Below are 20,091 nucleotides of genomic sequence, written 5' to 3' on the forward strand. Positions count from 1 at the left end.
AGGATCTTTACCATCAGTGATCTCTTGGGTCAGGAATTGCTGAAGCCTTTTATAGCTGTGAAATATGTCTGGCCAGGTACACACCAAAAGAAGCAACATCATCATACTCTGACTGGTCTAATTAGAGCACTGTATACTGGAGTAATAATGTTCTTTAATTGGATGAGACACCTATATATATATATATATATATATATATATATATATATTAACTGTGCTAAACAGAAGGATTTCCTGACTACCTATGGTGCATGGTGGTCAAGAGAGATATGCAATGCATATTTTTGAGATACTGCTCTCTGCTTTTCCAAAATGAAATTAAGTTGTAAAATACATATTAAAAAGGGACTATTCAGTGGTCTTGTCCTGAGGTTTTCTTAAGAACGTCTTGAAGCAGTAAGGAGATGTTGCCATATGATGTTATGTCAAGCCTTTTGTAATTCACAATCTGCGATATTTAGATACCAGTTAGATGAAAAAAAAAGAAGTTATGTACTCACCACAATGTTCTATGTTTGTTGTCCATCTCACCCTTCATTCTTACATGTGGGTTATCCTCGGCTCCGACTCAGCCGATTACATAAGCTCAAAGTCTCTAAGTTGGCTCGTGGCAAGGTAGGTATCCCATCATGCAGTGGTATCAATCCTCAGATCTTGTTTACTGCCGACTATAATAGAAAATAGTTATTCTGTACCCTCAGGTAAAGGAAAACAATAGTGAAAGATCTCCTACATGAAGGAAATGAGCAAAAATTTTCATACCACGTCCTCTAGGATTATTTGGACAGGTGTAGGGTGGATGGGTTCGTAAGAATGAAGGGTGAGATGGACAACAAACACAGAATGTTATGGTGAGTACATAACGTCTTTATGTTATGTTGTCCTATCTCGCCTTCATTCTTACATGTGGGACAGCGTCCCTAGCACCTTTTTCTTGGGTGGCTCACGGGAATACACTCGTGAGCACTGTGGAACCAAAGGAAACTCTATCCCTGGAGGCCAAATCAACTTTGTAATGAGGGATAAAAGTCTGCGAGCTTGCCCAAGTTAAGGCTGCACAAATAATGTCCACTGTAATTCTGGCTTGAAAAGAAGTGGATGTTGCTACTAACCTGGTTGAGTGACCTCTAACTTTGAAGGGGAGTTCCTTGTTATTGGAAGAGTATATAAAAGTTATGCAATTGGAAAGCCAATTAGATGATGTGATTTTAGAGACTGACATACCCTTTCTTGCCTCTGAAAAGGATATGAACAACTGATCTGACTTCCTGAATTCTTTAATTCTGTGGAGATGGAACCTAAGTTGTCTATGCACATCAAGTTGATGAAGTATTCTGCCTTGTTGGTATGGTTAGGGAAGAACACTGGAAGCTCAATAGATTGGCTAATATTAGATTGAGAGCAAATCTTAGAGACAAAGGATGGGTTAGTTTGAAGCAAAACTTTGTCTTTATGGAAAATCAAATAGGGTGGTTTGACTGAAAGCACTTGTAGCTTTGAAACTCTTCTAGCTGAGGTTACAGCCATCAGAAAAATCTTTTTCCAAGAGAGGAACTTTAGATCGCATGTGTGATAGGACAAAGTTTAAGTCCCAAAGAGGGGCAGGTTCTTTAAATGGAGGTCTCAATAAGGAAATGCCTTTCAAAAATGCTTTACACAGTCTATGTGCCATCAAGTTAGGTGTATGCTGTCCTAAGTGGAAATTGGAGATAGCTGCTAGCGGGACTAATTGTAGCAGCAGCTGAGCCTTGTTGGAAGAGTTCCGAAAAGAAATCCAAAACTGAAGAAACTGGGGCAGTGAAGGGGGTCTATGTTTCTGGTCTGCACCCAGAAAGAAAATCTTCTCCATTTACTAGCATATAGTTTTATGGTAGAAACCTTATGAGAGGATATCAAAATGTGTTTTACTGCTGGAGTGAAATCCTGAAGCCTGACTAATGTTGGAAGTGGAGCAGCCAAGCTGTCAAGTTGAAGGTGTGGAGAGAAGGATGGAGCATTGCTGACATATGTGTCAGCAGGTCTGGAACTGGGTCCAGAATCCATGGATCCTGCAGTAGATGCGGCTGGAGAAAGGGGAACCAAATCTGACTAGGCCAATATGGAGCAATGAGAATCATCTTGCTTCCCAAGGATTTTGCTTTATGAATGACTTTTGATATGATGGGAAACGGGGGAAAAGAATAAAGAAGTCCCAAGGGTCAATTGTGAACAAGTGCGTCTCTCTGTGTCTCCCCTGGAGGGGGGATTAGGGCAAAGTTGCTGCTGCATTTGACATTCATAGGAGTGGCAAAAAGATCTTAGCAAGGCTGGCCCCATTTGTGGAAGATCTCTTCTGCAATGTTCTGATTTAGAGACCACTCGTGAGGCATCAATATTGCCCTGCTGAGCTTGTCGGCTATCACATTGGAATTTCCCAGGATGTGCATTGCTACTAGAAAGCACTGGGAAGAGACTGCCCACTGCCAAACCCTCAGAGCCTCTCGACAAAGTGGGTATGATCTGGTTCCTTCCTGTTTGTTTATATACCATACCACTGACATATTGTCTGACTGAATTGCAATTGCCCTAGAGGAAGAGAGTTCTGGAGTGCTTGTAATGCCAGAATTACTGCTCTCATCTCTAGAACACTGATGTGCAAATGAGCCTCGTGTTCTTGCCATATGCCTTGGACTGTCTTCCCCAGGTAAAGCCCCCCCATCTGGGAAGAATCCGTGGTCACAACAGCAACAAGTTGATGTGGAACGAATGGTCTCCCGATGGTTAACTCGTTGGATTGAATCCACCAACAAAGATCCTTCTTGCAAGTTTCTGTTGTTATGATTAGGTGAGATAGAGGAAGTTCCTGAAGCGACCACTGGGAGAATAGTAACCACTGTAGAATTCTCATATGCATCCTGCCTAAGGGAACTAGGGTTATGGTTGAAGCCATTGTTCCCAGTAGTTTGAGCACTATCTTTGCCTTGACCTTGTGTTTGGGAAGAGACAGCAATATCTGTTGCTTGAGATTCGCAATTCTGTTGAGGAGAAGGTGAGCCATCATCGAAACGGTGTCTATTTCTGCACCTATAAAGGTAATATGTTGACAAGGCAACAAGGCAGATTTCTGCAAGTTGATTGTAATGCCCAGCTGAGCACAAATTTGTAGGGTCATGTCTCTGCCCTGTTGAAGTAGATGCTTGGTGGTGGCAGTTAGGAGCCAGTCATCCAGGTACAGAAACACTCGGAATCCAAGATGTCTCAAGTGAGCCGTTACTACTGCCATGAATTTGGTGAACACTCTGTGGGCTGTAGTGAGACCAAAGGGCAGAGCACGAAACTGATAGTGACTGGCTCCCAGCCGGAAGAGTAAGTGACTCCTCAATGCTCTGTCCATTTTTATGTGGTAGTTCGCATCTTGGAATCGAGCACATCCAACTGTCTGTCCCTAAAAGGGGAAGTATTGACTGCAGTGCCACCATTCGGAACGTGGACTTTTTGACTGATTCGTTTAGTTTGCTGAGATCCAATATGGGCTTCCAGTCCCCTGTTCTTTTTAGTACTAAAAAGAATCTCGAGTAAGTTCTGAATTCTATTTGGTCTGCGGGGACGGTCTGGATGATTCTTGTTTAGCAACTTTTGGATTTCTATGGTTGCTTGATCCCTGAGATTGGGTGGAACATGTGGGATTTTTCTGGTTCGAGGACGGGGGTAGGAAAAGGGGATGGAGTATCCTCTGGATATTATGTTTTGTACCCACTTGTCTTTTGTGATGTTGTGCCAGGCTTCTGGGTACAAAGATAAACGTCCCCAGATTTGCTCCAGAGTAGCACAGTCAGGCCTTCTTTCAGGAGCGCTGATAGGGACGTCAGCGAAAGGAATCACGGTCACCCTGGTTTTTCGGGCCCTCTCTGCCTCTGGGATGGCATCTACCATTATTTCCTCCCCCTCTGCCCTTGGGGAAGGAATCACCTTCTGCGTCTGGGAAAAAACTCTGGGATTTCTTGAACCACATCTTACCGTCTTTCTGCCCTTTAGGGTAGGGTCTTGAAGGGATGGAAAAACGTACTCCAACGGCAGAGAGAGTTTTCCCTTCCTGCTAGCATCTGGTGAGTGTATCCTTAGCTTTTGGTCCAAAAAGTGAGGAACAGTCAAAAGGGGCATTAGTGAAGGTAGACTTAAAGGGTTCCACAAAGTTATACAAGCGCATCCAGGAGCGTCTCCTAAGGGAAACTCTTGAAACAGCTGCCCTACTTGCTCCATCTGCTGCGTATGATATCAGTCTCATAGAGGAATTCACTATGGAGTTTACGGTGGATAACTGAGTGGTACCCTTTTCTGGTACCCCCACAGTTGAAGTACCATGTAGAGTATCTCCTAGTTCCTTCAGATCTCTCTGAAGACTTGTAAAATGAGTAAGATAATTCAGCAATCTAAGGGTAAAAGCCGCTGAAGAAAAAACACGCTTCCCATATCTGTCCATTGTTCGAGACTTTGTTCGGTCGATGGACAGATGAGGATGTCTCTGCAAGCTCCTTGGCGGCTGCTGCCACCACCATAGCATCTACCGGCACACCTTTAGTCAAGAAATCGTTTTCCTCGGGGGCTGAAAAAAACTTGTTTGGCCTGCTAGGGACTGGCTCCATCATGTTAGGTGATTCTCATGCCTTTCGACTCACCAAGTCCATGAGCTAGTCAAAAGGAGGAGACACCCAAGAGGCTGAAGGTTGAGATCCGAAAGCCTTCATGTACACTGACTCCTCATCAGAAGGGGTGATGGTAGTCCAGCTGCCTCTCTGTTTTAGGATCTCAAGGATATCTGCAAAGGAGATGTCATCACAGAATGACCGTGAGGACACTTCTGACTCCTCGAGGTCAGTGTCAGAGGTGACAGACTCATCAGGGGAGTCTACATACTTCCTCTTGCATGTTTTCTTCCTCAGAAGCTCCTCAGAAGGGTATTCTGGGGAGGTCTTGGAAGAATGGGGATCACCCAGAGGGTGTTCCTAAGGCTGTGGATCTCTGCTGTCCTGTGGATAGGGTGGTGCCAAGACAGAAGCCGGTGCTTTTGGGGGAAGAACATCAGCATCCTTGCATAGAGATGTAAATTTGGCCAGCACACTCCTCATCAGCTCGAAGGCCAACTCCCCCAGTTCCGAGGACTCCACCGGTTCTGAAGAAACAGAGGTAGCCCCCGGTTCCAGGGAGATCAGCACTGAAGCTGATGTAGGAGCAGAGCTCATTCGAGCCGATGCACCGAGAGGTAGACTTGGAACCGAAGAGGCTCGGGTCAGAGAATCTCCCTCGGGGTTGACCAGTGAACTTCGGCTCCTAGACACTACTGATGGCACTGCGAGTGTCAGAGCAGATATCGGTTCCGGTAAGGCCTCATGAGGTGCTGGAGCCAAAGGTTCTACTGCAAGCGGTACTGGATATTCTGGCTCCGATAGACCGGTACGGCTCAGAGGAGGAACAGTAGTGGATGTCAAAGATTTGGACGGCTCTGAGGCCAGCTGGGCAGGAGCCAAAAGCAAATTTGCCAGCCCCGGCACCTTCAAGAGTCTGCACACCACCCTCACCACATCTTCATCCGATAGGCTCCTAGAGGACCTGGAGGAAAGGGTTGTAAAGTGAGATATTTGAAAAATAGGTGATCTCCGAGTAGGGGGACTGGTGAAATATCTGTTGACCGGCTCTGAGCTAAAGAATTCTTTTTCGGCTCCGAAGTTCTTGGGGCCGGTATAGGCATGTCAATTGTAATAACATCAGTCGGCTACGAAGGCAGTGGAGCCGATGAGGTGCGAGTCTTTTAGTAGTTTTTGGTATTTTCTCAGTAAGTCCAGATTTCTCAGAGGACACTGGAGATGCCCTTTTAACAGTCTTTTCTTTCCGTCTAGAGGGAGACTTTGTAGATTGTGAGGAAGAACTACCTAAATCTTCCTCAAAGGATGGTTTCAGGAGAACTTTCAAAATGAATTTGTTTCTCCTTTCTTGAAGGACTCTTGAGCAAAATGAGTGACAAAAAGTGTCTTGTAAGTGAATGGCCCCCAAACAGTAGACACATACACCATGCCCGCCGTTATGGACATTTTCTGAGTACATTTTTGACATTTCTTAAAACCTGTAGGTTTATGATCCTTCTCTTTCGACTCCTTAGATATAACTGTCACACTGTAGCAAAGGCAGAAATGCGCTGTAAGGTACAAAAAGGAATTAGTTAGGTCCTCTAACTTAAATGGGCCTAGCCCTGCCAAGAATGGGAAAGGAACACACCACACTATAAATACAAAACGCAAGATAAATAGAGGACTAGGTCCTCTAACTTAAATGGGCCTAGCCCTCGGAAACAGTTAACTAAGTTACCCAAGCCTAGGCAAACACACACAAAGGCAGAAAGCTAATACCAAAAAAACAGACTAAAATATAGTAAGTCCTGCAATGTAAATACACACTTATCAAAGCTAGTAAAGAGCCAACACAAAGGGGCTCAACAAGAAGAAACAGCAAATTCTAATTAGAAATAATCTAAACAACCAGTGCAGGATACCGACAAAACAGGCCTGTTGAAAAAAACGTTAGCCAAACAACCGACAAACTAGCGACAACTATTTAACACAGAAAACACAGAAGAAAAAGTTTAACTTGGCCATGGCCAAGAAGAGCACTTCTGAATGAGTAAAGCGGCAAATGAGATCTGAGGACTGACACCACTGCATGATGGGATATCTACCTTACCACGAGCCAACTTAGAGACTTCGAGCTTCTGTAATCGGCCGAGTTGGAGCCGAGGATCAGATCCGAACCTGCATGTAAGAATGAAGGCAAGACAGAACAACATAACATTGTAGTTTTCAATTATCTTCACAGAAAAAAATGTCAAAACACAAATTTCTGAAAAGAATACATACTTCTGTATAAAACTGACATATGCACTTTTTTACATGTTGAAGCACAAAAACAGTTTTCATTAAAAGTCTAGATGAAGCTGCAACTCTGAAGGCAGGAGCCCAAAAAGTAAGGATGTTTTACAGATAATTGCACTGGTATCTATCCCTGAAAATGTAATGGAAGAATGTAGGGCCATTCTGGAAATACACATGGTTATATGAGAATGGCAAAACAGTTAAAAACAATCAGCGTTCTAATGACAGACCTGAAAATACTCTGCAATTAAGGGACTAAACAATACTGTATTATGGTTTTCATTAAACAAACACACTGAGAAGTTGGTACAAAGCTTACGTACATGTCAACTATTTTTGCAGGGTCTAAAATGGACTCTATGCAAAATATACCAACTCCGAGATCGCATCACATGGGTTCCTATCAGATAGTCGAACTTCTGCAAATCCGAACCTCATATGGTCGAGACCATAAGTTCGAATTTGCAGAAGTTCGAGTGTTTCAATGGAAATCTCCATAAGGGGAGGTTCTCGTTTTGTTCAATGTGGTGCGATCTCGGAGTGGGTATATTTAAGTACTGGGGGGGGGGGGGGTTGCATCCTCCCTGCTTACAACAGTTTATTTTGTTTTTTGTTTGTTTTTTTTATCTATAGTCAACGTTTTTTTTTACTTTGAACAGGATGGTTTGAACGTTCTATAACCCAGCCGCTGGGGATGCACAAGCCAGTGCATTTCTTTGTGCCGGTCCCAAACCCGGATAGATGGGGAGGGTTGTGTCAGGAAGGGCATCCGGCATAAAACTTCACCAAATAATTCATGCGGACACCAGTAGATATTTACATACCAGATTGGTCGAGGCCCGGGTTAACAACGACTGCCACCAGTACTGTTAGCCAACAGGGTGCTGGCGGAAATTGGGCTACTGTTGGCTGAAGGAGGAGAAGAGGTGGAAGGCATGGCCGAAGGCAGGAAGAGAGGAGAAAGGCTAAGACTGTGGTAGTGAGGGTCGGAACTCTGAATGTTGGCAGTATGACTGGTATAGGGAGAGAGCTAGCCGATATGATGGACAGAAAGAAGGTTGGTATATTGTGTGTGCAAGACACCAGATGGAAGCGGAATAAGGCTGGGTGCATCAGAGGTGGGTTCAAATTGTTTTATCATGGTGTGGATGGGAGGAGAAATGGCGTAGGAGTTAACATGAAGGAACAGTATGCTAAGAGTGTTTTGGAGGTGAAAAGAGTGTAGGATAGATTGATGTTTATGAAGCTGGAAAATGATGGTGTAATGATGAATGTTGTTACTGCATATGCTCCACAAGCTGGGTGTGCGATGGATGAGAAAGAAAAATTTTTAAGTGAGTTGGATGAAGTGGTGATGACTGTACCCAGGGTGAGAGAGTGGTGATTGGAGCAGATTTCAATGGGCATGTTGGTGAAGGGAACAGAGGAGATGAGGAAGTGATGGGTAGGTATGGTGTTAAACAAAGGAATGCAGAATGGTAGTGGATTTTGCAAAAAGGATGGACATGGCTGTGGTGAATACGTATTTTAACAAGAGGGAGGAGCATAGAGTGATATACAAAAGTGGAGGAAGATGCACACAGGTGGATTATATCTTATGTAGGAGGGCCAGTTTGAAGGAGATTGGAGAAGTAAAGTGGTGACCGGGGAAAGTGTAGTTAGGCAGCATAGGATGGTGGTTTGTAGGATGACGGTGATCAAGAAGAGGGGGAGGAGTGTGAGGACAGCACCAAGGATCAAATGGTGGAAATTGAAAAAGGGTAATTGTGAGGTGGAGTTCAGGGATGAGTTAAGACAGGCACTGGGTGGCAGTGAAGAGTTACCAAATAGCTGGGTAACTACAGCAGAGCTAGTAAGGGAGACTGCTAGAAAGGTGCTTGGTATGACATCTGGACAGAGGAAGGACGACAAGGAGACATGGTGGTGGAATTAGGAAGTACAGGAGAGTATACAGACAAAGAGGTTGGCAAAGAAGAAGCGGGATTGTCAGACAGATGAAGAAAGTAGACAGGAGTATAAGGAGATGAGGTGCATGGCAAAGAGAGAGGTGGCGAAGGCTAAGGATAAGGCATATGAAGAGTTGTCTGAAAGGTTGGACACTAAGGAGGGAGAAAAGGACCTGTACCGATTGGCTAGACAGAGGGACCGAGCTTGGAAAGATGTGCAGCAGGTAAGGATGATAAAGGTAACGAGGGAATCATACTCACAAGCGAGGCGAGTGTGTTGTGGAGATGGAAAGAGTACTTTGAGGAGTTGATGAATGAAGAGAATGAGAGGGAGAGAAGGTTGGATGATATGGGAATAGTGAATCATGAAGTACAATGGATTAGCAAGCAGGAAGTAAGGATAGCTATGAAGAATGGAAAGGCTGTTGGTCCAGATGACATACCTGTGGAAGCATGGAGGTGTTTAGGTGAAATGGCAGTGGAGTTTTTAACCAGATTGTTTAATGAAATCTTGAAAAGTGAGAAGATACCTGAGGAATGGAGAAAAAGTGTTTTGGTTCAGATTTTTAAGAATAAGGGTGATGTGCAGAGCTGTGGTAACTACTGAGGGATTAAATTGATCAGTCACAGCATGAAGTTATGGAAAAGAGTAGTGGAAGCTAGGTTAAGAAGGGATGTGATGATTAGTGATCAGCAGTATTGTTTCATGCCGGGAAAGCACTACAGATGCGATGTTTGCTCTGAGAGTGTTGATGGAGAAGTACAGAGAAGGTCAGAAGGAGCTGCATTGTGTTTTTGTAGACTTAGAGAAAGCATATGACAGGGTGCCTAGATTGGAGTTGTGGTACTGTATGAGGAAGTCGGGAGTGTCAGAGAAATATGTAAGAGTGGTACAGGATATGTATGAGGGTAGTGTGACAGCGGTGAGGTCTGTGGTGGGAGTGACAAATGCGTTTAAGGTGGAGGTGGGATTACATCAAGGATCAGCTTCTCGCCCTTTCTTATTTGCAATGGTGATGGACAGGTTGACAGATGATATCAGACAGGAGTCCCTGTGGACTATGATGTTTGCAGATGACATTGTGATTTGTAGTGAGAGTAGGGAACAGGTGGCAGAGACCCTGGAGAGATGGAGATATGCTCTAGAGAGAAGAGGAATGCAGGTCAGCAGGACTAAGACAGAATATATGTGTGTGAATGAGAGGGAGGATAGAGGAATGCTGAGGATGCAAGGAGCAGAGGTGGCAAAGGTGGATGAGTTTAAATACTTGGGATCAGTAGTTCAGGGTAATAGTGAGTGTAGAAGACAGGTGAAGAAGAGAGTACAGGCAGGATGGAGTGCGTGGAGAAGTGTGTCAGGAGTGATTTGTGACAGACGAGTACCAGTAAGAGTGAAAGGGAAAGTCTACAAGAGGGGAGTGAGACCAGCTATGTTATATGAGTTGGAGACAGTGGCATTGACAAAAAGGCAGGAGTTTGAGCTGGATGTGGCAGAGTTAAAGATGATAAGATTTGCAATGGGTGTGACGAAGGTGGACAGGATTAGGAATAAGTATATTAGAGGGTCAGCCCAGGTTGGAAGGTATGGCGACAAAGCCAGAGAAGCAAAATTATGTTGGTTTGGACGTGTGCTGAGAAGGGATGGTGAGGATATTGGGAAAAATATGCTAAGGATGAAGCTACCAGGTAACAGGAAAAGAGGAAGGCGTATGATAAGGTTTATGGATGTGGTGAGAGAGCACATGCAGGTGGTTGGTGTGGCTGAGCAAGATGCAGAGGACAGGAAGAAATGGAAACAGATGATCTGTTGTGGCGACCGCTAACGGGAACAGCCGAAAGAAGACGATGACGATGATAATATATATATATATATATATATATATATATATATATATATATATATATATATATATATATAGATAGATAGATAGATATAGACACACACACACACTCTCAACTGGAATACCTTCCTCTTTTATGGGACTTGAAACAGAGTACCAGTAGTTCTACAGTAGTAAGAACTAAAGATGGCACCTAACAATGTTGCATTTAAAGAATGATCATTCTGTTGCTCATGCAGCTTTACAATGTTAAAAATGAAACAACTGTTAGACTTGTGCAAAGGCACATCACATTGCTTTGAAAGGTTAACTGAAACATGGTCAGTGAGCAGAAGCTCAGAAGTCTTGCATGGAGCACTAAGATTATACTCTAAAATCATGAAAAAGACAAGCATGCTAAGCATCTACCTGATGTCACAGAGGGGCTCACAACAAGCTTTTGTTTACCACCCCTCATTGCTGTTAATATTCTAGTGCGACAAGTAGTTAGCAGCTCAGCCATAATAGAAGAGTGGTGAGAAGGAAGCTGCTATATAGCTTATTCAGACTATTTTTAACACTTCCTTAAAACCTTTTCAGTCTAAAAGTATTAAAGAATTATTAATTACTGAATGTTTGCTTAACATCTCCCTGATGCTCTCATGTGACGGCCTCTATCATGCAACTGTATGTGTATTACAACTTTCAAAGCTGTAAAACACTTAGCATTTCTGCACTTTTCCCCAACTTTTGTAGTACATGGGAGCAAGGTAAGCTCAATTCACTACAAAGAATTATGACTGGGTCTCTTCTATCATAACCCTGCCTGCTGTAGATGTTAAACATGAATGTCAAAATTTACCTTGAGAAGCTCTTGATATCCATGTCTCAAATACATAACGTGGGTTATGACTGGAGACACTATCATAATCCTCTGTGTTATAAATACTGCCACAGCTGCCTTACCCTGAATAAAACTATTCTAAAATGCATTTAGTTTTTCATTAATTGTAGTTCTTCCATAATCTATGCTGCTCTTGAACCCTTGGGACTTCTCACAAATGAAATGAATGCAACTACCTCAGACTCACCCTCTGAGAGAAACATCACTATCTCACTTTCAGGAGCTTTCCCTGGAACAGGATGAAGAAGGGAATCTCCTGAAATTCATTTTCCCTTAATGATACTTTTTTTAAAAAAAACTCCTCACATGTAGAGATCGATTTCCTCTTTCATACTGCTTTGAACCAGTCCTAGCCTTCTGTCAAGTTCCTTAACATTACCTGAATGAAACAATCCTCTTTTCTTAGCCTCTTTCAAGTTTTACTTTTTTGTCATAAATATATCTGCAATGTTTTTAAAAGTTTGACCTTAGTTATTTTAATTAATCTTTCACAATAATGACTATCCATAGTGTCATAAACAGAAAAATTAAACTGGAGCATGAAAACCCTTTGGGGACTGCAAGTCATCCAAGGAAACTGGATTTCATTAAAAAACACACCCATTCCAAAATAATGTATTTTCCCCATAAAAAAACAGCAGAAATGTTTACTGTTCAAATGAAACTGTAAGCCAAATAACCAATAAATTATGTACAAAAAATTAGAGCTGAGTAATGAAGTGACGAACAGTAATGGCAGTTTTATTATAAGGCACTTGCCATTAACAGGAAGACAATGGTTTAAAACAAAAAACACAGGGTGGCAAAGTGGACATACGACTGATAGAAAATTCAGCCTGAATTATCAGTGATGCCAGTTACTCATAGCTCATTTGTTTAACTCTTGCAAGAATCCTCCCACCCTATGTATAGGTTCCAATATCCTAACAAGAACTGATGGAAGTAAATCTCAAAACATCTTTACAGCAAAATTTTAATGAATCCTAATCTTCTTTCTTGCCACACTCAAACTCCCTAGTGCAACCTGGAGTATGACCTGTATAAATACTGGCAATACTTCCCTCTGACAGTGAAACAAAAATCATTGTCACCATGGGTGCTCTGGAAGGTTATATTTTAAACTCGAATCATTGCAACTTGATCTTTTGACAAAATAAAGAAATAACCGTTCAAATCAATGTTCATAATCTCAAGAACCACAACTTAACTGTTCAAAAGAAACATATCTTTACAGTGGCATCAATTAACAGACTTAAAAACTGAATTTATTAGTCATAATAAACAAGTGTAATTTACTCTAAACAATGTGCAATACATCAGTAACCATTCAAGCTACATATGTACCCTCACAGCAGTATTAATGTTCATCCACTTGTGGCGTTTCATAGAAAGCCAAGCAATTTGGTCTAAATTTCTTGGTTGCTGAAATATTTACAGAAACAAATACTATGGCTGAATGCAGAGGAACATCAATTAACACCTCAACCTGCTACAGTCAAGTACTTTAAACAGTTATGTTGTTGGTCAAGTTTGACTTGAACTGATACAATTCAGATTTATGTACACAGCATACCGTTTTTTATTGATGAAAATATGAAAAGGCAAAACTAGATGTCTAGAATCAATCAGTTGATCCTAAAGGACCATCTGGAAGCAATGCTAGAGTTTAACGAGCTAAATGCTGCTCTCTAAACTCACTCTTAAAATTATTTAAAAAAAGCAGATGATTGGGTATATCTTTCTGAGATTCAGCAATTCATGAAAGGTACAAAGGTCATACCTTTTGTAAATGCTCCACTTTAACTTCATTTTCTTGTCTTAACTGTAGATGTTTCAGCTTCATATTCTCCATATTCACATTCTCTCCACTGTGCTTTGTTCTGTTTGATGCTGACCCTATTTCTGTCTGACTTCTTTTCTTTGCCAAATCTTGCTCATATTCCTCTTTGGACTTCCTGTATGCCAAATGGAAAAACACATAACATGCTGCATACATGTAAGTTTTGCCTGCAAGCCATATCACATTGTGTTCTGTATTTCTATGGACAAAGAGTTACTTAAATGATATCACACCTCATAGCCACAAGAGAAAAACTGATATCTGAAAGTGAAGGATGCAATGTCAGTATCTAAGTATATGCAAGTGTTTGAAGACTATTGTCATTTCAGCAAAGTCTGGCATTAAAACCTTATCCCAGCATACTTGTATAATTAAAGATTAACATTTGATGTATTTATTTACTACACTTTGGTAGCCAGGTTGACCAATACTGGGCACTGTCCATTTACAGAGAGGATCCAGGGGGAGTTAAATAACATTAAACAAATGCATTCAATTTACCCCTCCTCCAGAAAGATTAAGGTGGTTCTAGTTGATTGAGCCTTAAATTGGGCAGGAACAGCCTTGTCACAGAAGGGACAGATGAAATGTACAGTGAGCTAGCCACACAAATACATATTCTGTTTATGTCTACAAGCTTCCACTCCCTGCCCTTACCAAACGGGACAAGTGGTCAGATTTTCTTAATTGCTTAGAACTACCTAGAACCGATATCAGTTGCTTATGCACAAATAATGTAATATCTACTCTCCCTGACTGTGGGGATTTGGGAAAAGAGCAGAGGGTAAAAATGACCTTGTTTACAAACACACCTGTTACTACTTGCGGCATGAAGGTGGAACTAGTTGGGACTTCCAAGACAGCAGCACAGTGATCAACAGGTTGACCTGAACTCTCACAGTGTGAAAACAGAAACTGCGAAAAAGGGGCCAGTGAAACTGCCAGTCTGCATAACATATACAGTGGATATAAAAAGTTTACAAATCCCTGTTAAAATGCCAGGTGTTTGTGATATAAAAAAATGAGACCACAATAAATCATTTCAAAACTTTTCCTACCTTTAATGTGACTTATAACCTGTACAATTCAATTATAAAAAATAAAAAACGTACAATAAGCTCATTGCATAAGTGTGCACACCCTTAAACTAATACTTTGGTGAAGCACCTTTTGATTTAATTACAGCATGCAGTCTTCTTGGGTAGGAGTCTATCAGCATGGCACATCTTGACTTGGCAATATTTGCCCACTCTTCCTTGCAAAAGCACTCCAAATCTGTCAGATTGCAAGGGCATCTCTTGTGCACAGACCTCTTCAGGTCACCCCAGACTCTGGCTGGGCCATTCCAAAACTTTAATTTTCTTCTGGTGAAGCCATTCTTTTGTTGATTTGGATGTATGCTTGGGGCCATTGTCATGTTGAAAGGTGAAATTCCTCCAGGTTTCTAGCAGACACCGGAAGGTTTTGTGGCAAAAGTGACTGGTATTTGGAACTGTTCATAATTCCCTCCACCTTGACTAAAGCCCCAGTTTCAGCTGAAGAAAAGCAACCCCAAAGCATGATACTGTCACCACCATGCTTCACCATGGGGATGGTGTTCTTTTGGTGATGTGAAGTGTTGCTTTTGCATCAAACGCGCTTTTTGGAATTGTGGCCAAAAAGTTCAACCTTTGTCTCATCAGACCATAACACATTTTCCCCCATGTTTGTTTTGCAAATTTTAGCCAGGCCTGGATGTTTTTCTGTGTAAGAAAAGGCTTCCGTCTTGCAGCCCTATCCCACAGCCCAGACATATGGGGAATACAGGAGATTGTTGTCACATGTAGTACACAACCAGTACTTGCCAGAAATTCCTGCAGCTCCTTCAGTATTGCTGTAGGTCTCTTGGCAGCATCCCTGACCAGTTTTCGTCTTGTCTTTTCATCAATTTTGGAGGGACGTCCAGTTCTTTGCAACGTCACTGTTGTCCCATATTTTCTCCACTTATTGATGACTGTCTTCACTGTGTTCCATGGTATATCCAATGCTGTGGAAATTTTGCAGGTGTGTACCCAAGAAGACTTAATGCTGTAATTAAATCAAAAGGTGCTTCAACAAAGTATTAGTTTAAGGGTGTGCACACTTATGCAACTAGCTTATTGTACGTTTTTTATTTTTTATATATTTTTCCCTAACAGATTTGTTTGTTTTCAATTGAATTGTACAGGCTATAGGTTACATTAAAGGGAGGAAAAGTTTTGAAATGATTTATTGCGGTCTCATTTTTTTATATCACAAAAACCTGGCATTTTAACAGGGGGTGTGTAAACATTTTATATCCACTGCAGATGCCAGATAGTAACTGCACTTCCTGGATGCCAGTAAAAACAAGAAATTTTGAGAGAAAACCACTGAAAAAGGGAAAACAGAAAACAATGGCTGATAAGAATCTTGCGGCTGTTCAGAAAAACTGTTCAAATTTCAGCTTTGGTAGAGGAGATGGTTTATAGTAATTTAGAGGAAAAAAATAAATGAAATGTACTTAGAGGTATTGAAATTAAATGAAACATGAAAATAATATATCAAGTTAAATAACAAGGCTGAAATAATAGAATAAGCTTTTACAAAGTATTCAGATGAACTAATAAAACTGCAAAAAAAAAACAAAAAAAAAACAAAAGGATGAAATAAAGTCTGGCTGAGCACAAGGCTTCTGAAAAAGAGCTGTTTCAATAAATAGTAAACCTGGAAGACGGAACACACAGAGGAAAACAGATCTTCTGCTCTACCTGAGAAACTGGAAGGAACAGAGTGCATTAATTTTAGGAAAGTACACATAATCAACTGGTCCTGTGTACCACAGCAGGATTTGTAAATTGAGAGGGAACATCAAGTGTATGCTCCAAAACTGGCCATGCAAAATCAGCCAAGACCAATGATAGTAAAGATGAAATACTACCAGCAGAAAGAGTTTCTCCTTGCTCCTAAGAAAACTTTGACAGAAGGGAAAAATATTAAAGTTGGAGACAGCAGAGTGTTTGCAGAAAATGATTATTCACTGTACACCAAGCAGTACAGAAGTGTGTGAATCCCAGCAATCTGGGAATGCCGAGAGACATGTATGAGATTCAAGCTGCTGTATCCAGCTGTCTCCTCAGAATATTTTTTCCTTAAGGATCAAAAACATTTCCATAATGCAATATAAGTGAAGCAGAAAAAGTCTGCCAGTAAAGAGTGAGCCAACATGCAGAAGAGGACTCTGCTTCTTTAATTCTTCTGACAATTCTGAAGCCCATGGAGAGACTTTGGCAATGAAACATTTCCCATTGTTCCAAAAGAAAATGTTTTACAGACAAAAACAGGAGCAGACTAGAAGAAACACGAATACCTAAAACTTGAACCAGACACTGCTGCTGCAAGATGGAGATGATCAGGAAAAAGACTAGCAACAATGAAATTAGTGAATAAATGAGAGACTACAAAGCATAAATCCCTTGGAAATAGAACTGGACATCTGAAACGTGACTGCACGAAAAAAGTGGCTGGAATTTTGTTTACTGTGTTACCCTAATAGGTGAACTATAAAGCATATACTCCACTTTATATCATTAATGTTTATAAGGAAAATGAAAACAAATTAATATGTAAACATAATTAAAACTTTATTAACATTTATATAAAATATTATGTAAATTGCTTATTATACTCCAAAGCAATTCTACACAGTGTGCAGTCATGGGTATTTTAAAGATGAGGGAAGCAGTCTTATTAGTGACTGTGTATATATCAAAATGTTAAATAAGCAAGTACTCTTTCTTGCTCATAAGATAAAGAGACAGAAGCACGTTAAAGTCATTATAATGTTGTGATCTTGGGATGCTGGGGTGGGGACTGTAACACTATATTGATTGCATTATACACAGGATCATTATTATAATTTTCCTTGTTTTTACGGGGGTGAATGTCTATGGTTTAAGCAGTGGATGAACTTTTTAAACAAACAGGCTTGAAAAAATCAAAAAACAATAAAAGGCATGGAAATGGTAAGCTTCTTGCATTAGCAAAGTTATTAACTATTTTTTCATTAGTAAATCCTCTCAGTGAGAGGAAAAAAAAATCTGCATCTGCTGGCAGTTTACCAGGGGAAGTCTGATAAGTATGTTACTATAATTTTTCCCCATTTCTAACTGCTTTTATTCGGAGACTAGCTATCTAAAAGTGCAAAATATTGATGTTGAAAGATATGAACACTTTTTTCTGACGGCAATCTAAGAGGTACACAGTAATCAACATTTAAAGGTACCGTGACCAGAATCTCAGTATAACAAAAAAGTTTTAAACTGAGGAAAGTAAATAACTTCACTAGGTGTCTTCCCAACTGAAGCCTTAATACAACAGTGCACAATTTAGTTTATTCAACAGTAGCTAGTGCACTTTTTGTTAGGGCAAAAAGTTAATATTTACTGAAAACATGCAAGTTGTTTTTCACATCTTAGAGGGTAATACATATATGAAAGAATACACAGCAACCAGAGTAAGTGGAAGAACAGGTTGCAACACATACTTCAGCACTGGTAACCTGAATGTTAGCTTAATGCCTATGGGTGAAGCTGTTGATTTTTGGCAAATGCTATCTGGAGGGGGTAAACTTTATTTGTTGAAAATGTATAAACTTTTTTTAAGTTTGTTCTAAGTTAAAAAGGGACAGGGATTCTCAAAATGTACTTAAGTGTTTTCATAGAAGCCAAGTATGTTGAAAAATGTGACACAGGTTCAAATGGAAATAAGAAATAACTCTACAAGATATTAGCCTGCCAAAGATTAGTGTCTATACAAGCCAAAAGTTGGAAATTAACTTTCCTTCCACCTCTCTCTACACAACAGCTTACTGCTACCATCAACTACAGAACCACAAAAAAGGAGAACCAAACCAAGAAAACGAAACTCCAGGCAAAAAGCAGAATCCGAGTGTGTTTGAGAGGAAAGGAGATCAACAAGTAGGGGCAAATAAAACTGAGAAGGGTATGTTTAAATGTGGTACTTGCTGTCAGTGCAAGTACATTTTACAGCAGAGGGAAATAAATATTCCATCTAGAGGCATTAGGTTTTGGCTCCTTAAACATTACAACTGTGGTACTAGGGGTGTAGTGTACATCGGTATTTGTGACAGTTGTGATAGTTTTTATATTGGTAAGACCACACATACACTTAGGAAAAGGATCTATGAACATCTGTACGAGATTTCTAAAAAGAAGGAATTTAATGCCTTTTTTAAACATTCCTTACTATGTCATAATATGAGAATTAAATTTGCTATATTGGAACAAGTGACTATGGATCCTAGAGGTGGTAAATGGGAAGCTAGGGTTGAATTTAGAGAATTGATTTGGCAGCTAAAAACAGACGCAGGGAGACCACCAGGCTTAAATGACTGTATTAGTATCACTAGTGTGTTGAAACTGAGACGAGCAAAGCTGTGAATTTTTATTTATTGGGAATTTTTTCTTTCTTTTATATATTAGTTTAGGAGCATTTTTTTATTAAATTTACTGGTTGAAACTGGTCCACTATGGATGCCCTACGATGTATATATTTATTGGGTTATTTTTTTTTAATTTCATGGTTGGAAGTTTATTATTTTTATGCATAAAAATATTTTCAACATATATTTCTTTGTATGATGTGGTTTTAGTAATATTTAGGCAAGAATTTAACATATTTCAAACATTCATTGGGGTTTATGCATTTAGTCAGATTTGTATACGATGATTTTTTGTAAATATATAGTATACCTTTTTAAGGCAATCAGCTTAACCAATTAATTAATTTATCATTTAGGTATATAAATGATGTGAATGTTGTTATAGTTTGTTCTGAGGAAGCCTTGCAATAGCAGAGTGAAAGTGCGCTCAACTTTTATTTTTTTGTGTCCTGTTTGTACCTTTTTGGAGCTTGTCTATACTTGGATTAAATATTTTAACACACTCGGATTCTCCTTGTACCATCAACTACAGCACATATCTTGTGCAGACTCATTTCTTCTATACTATTCATCAGAATGCACCCCCCCAATCTACTAGTGACCTTCTCAAGGTGCCCTTCTTTTTATCCTAACATGCATCTCTCTGGCCACCACAAACCTCCTCTGTATATCTTCTGTTACACATTTCTCACTAACTATTCACTTGAACTAATTTTCGCTAGCCTTATCCCAGTTTCTCATTTTCAGTTAACAATATAATCACTGTCTCTACATTCTTTCAACGCTTATATCAGCCTAACCTGGGCACCCAATCATCATTACCCTCTCATTACTTGATTGCCTATCTGCAATACTGTCTTCATACAAACATTTCATTTAAGGTACGTGCACAGTACAGTGCAATCACCGAAACTGTCCTTTATTAATTTTGCATAAAATATTCACTTTAACGTGGATGCAACAGTGCAACTAACTCACTGTTGAGCTCTTTATACATCTCTCTTATATCTTACAAATGTTTCTGCTTTGACAGATTTTTGATCATCATCATAACAACTTTGTACAACTAATCAAGCAGCTTTTCTCCCTGTGCATTCGCTGAAATGGAGTTTTAATCCCCAGTTGGACTCTTCCAGTAAACAAATGCAAATAAAAAGAAATACAATGTACATAAGGTGACAGCAATAGCCTTCTATCAGGATGGCTATTCTGTCTATATTA

At 40.3% G+C, this 20,091-nt stretch overlaps 1 protein-coding gene across 1 annotated transcript in view; it reads right to left on the reverse strand.

The window, feature by feature from the left end:
- Positions 1-20,091, reverse strand: part of CFAP36 (cilia and flagella associated protein 36) — a 1,925,715-nt gene that overhangs the window by 809,548 nt on the left and 1,096,076 nt on the right. The window contains exon 6 of the mRNA XM_044055272.1: positions 13,350-13,524. Coding sequence (XP_043911207.1) covers positions 13,350-13,524 — 175 coding nt within the window. The remainder of the gene's footprint in view (positions 1-13,349; positions 13,525-20,091) is intronic.

This window comes from Protopterus annectens, chromosome 1.part2, assembly GCF_019279795.1.
Source record: "Protopterus annectens isolate FY-2018-M chromosome 1.part2, PAN1.0, whole genome shotgun sequence".
Classification (NCBI taxonomy): domain Eukaryota; kingdom Metazoa; phylum Chordata; order Ceratodontiformes; family Protopteridae; genus Protopterus; species Protopterus annectens.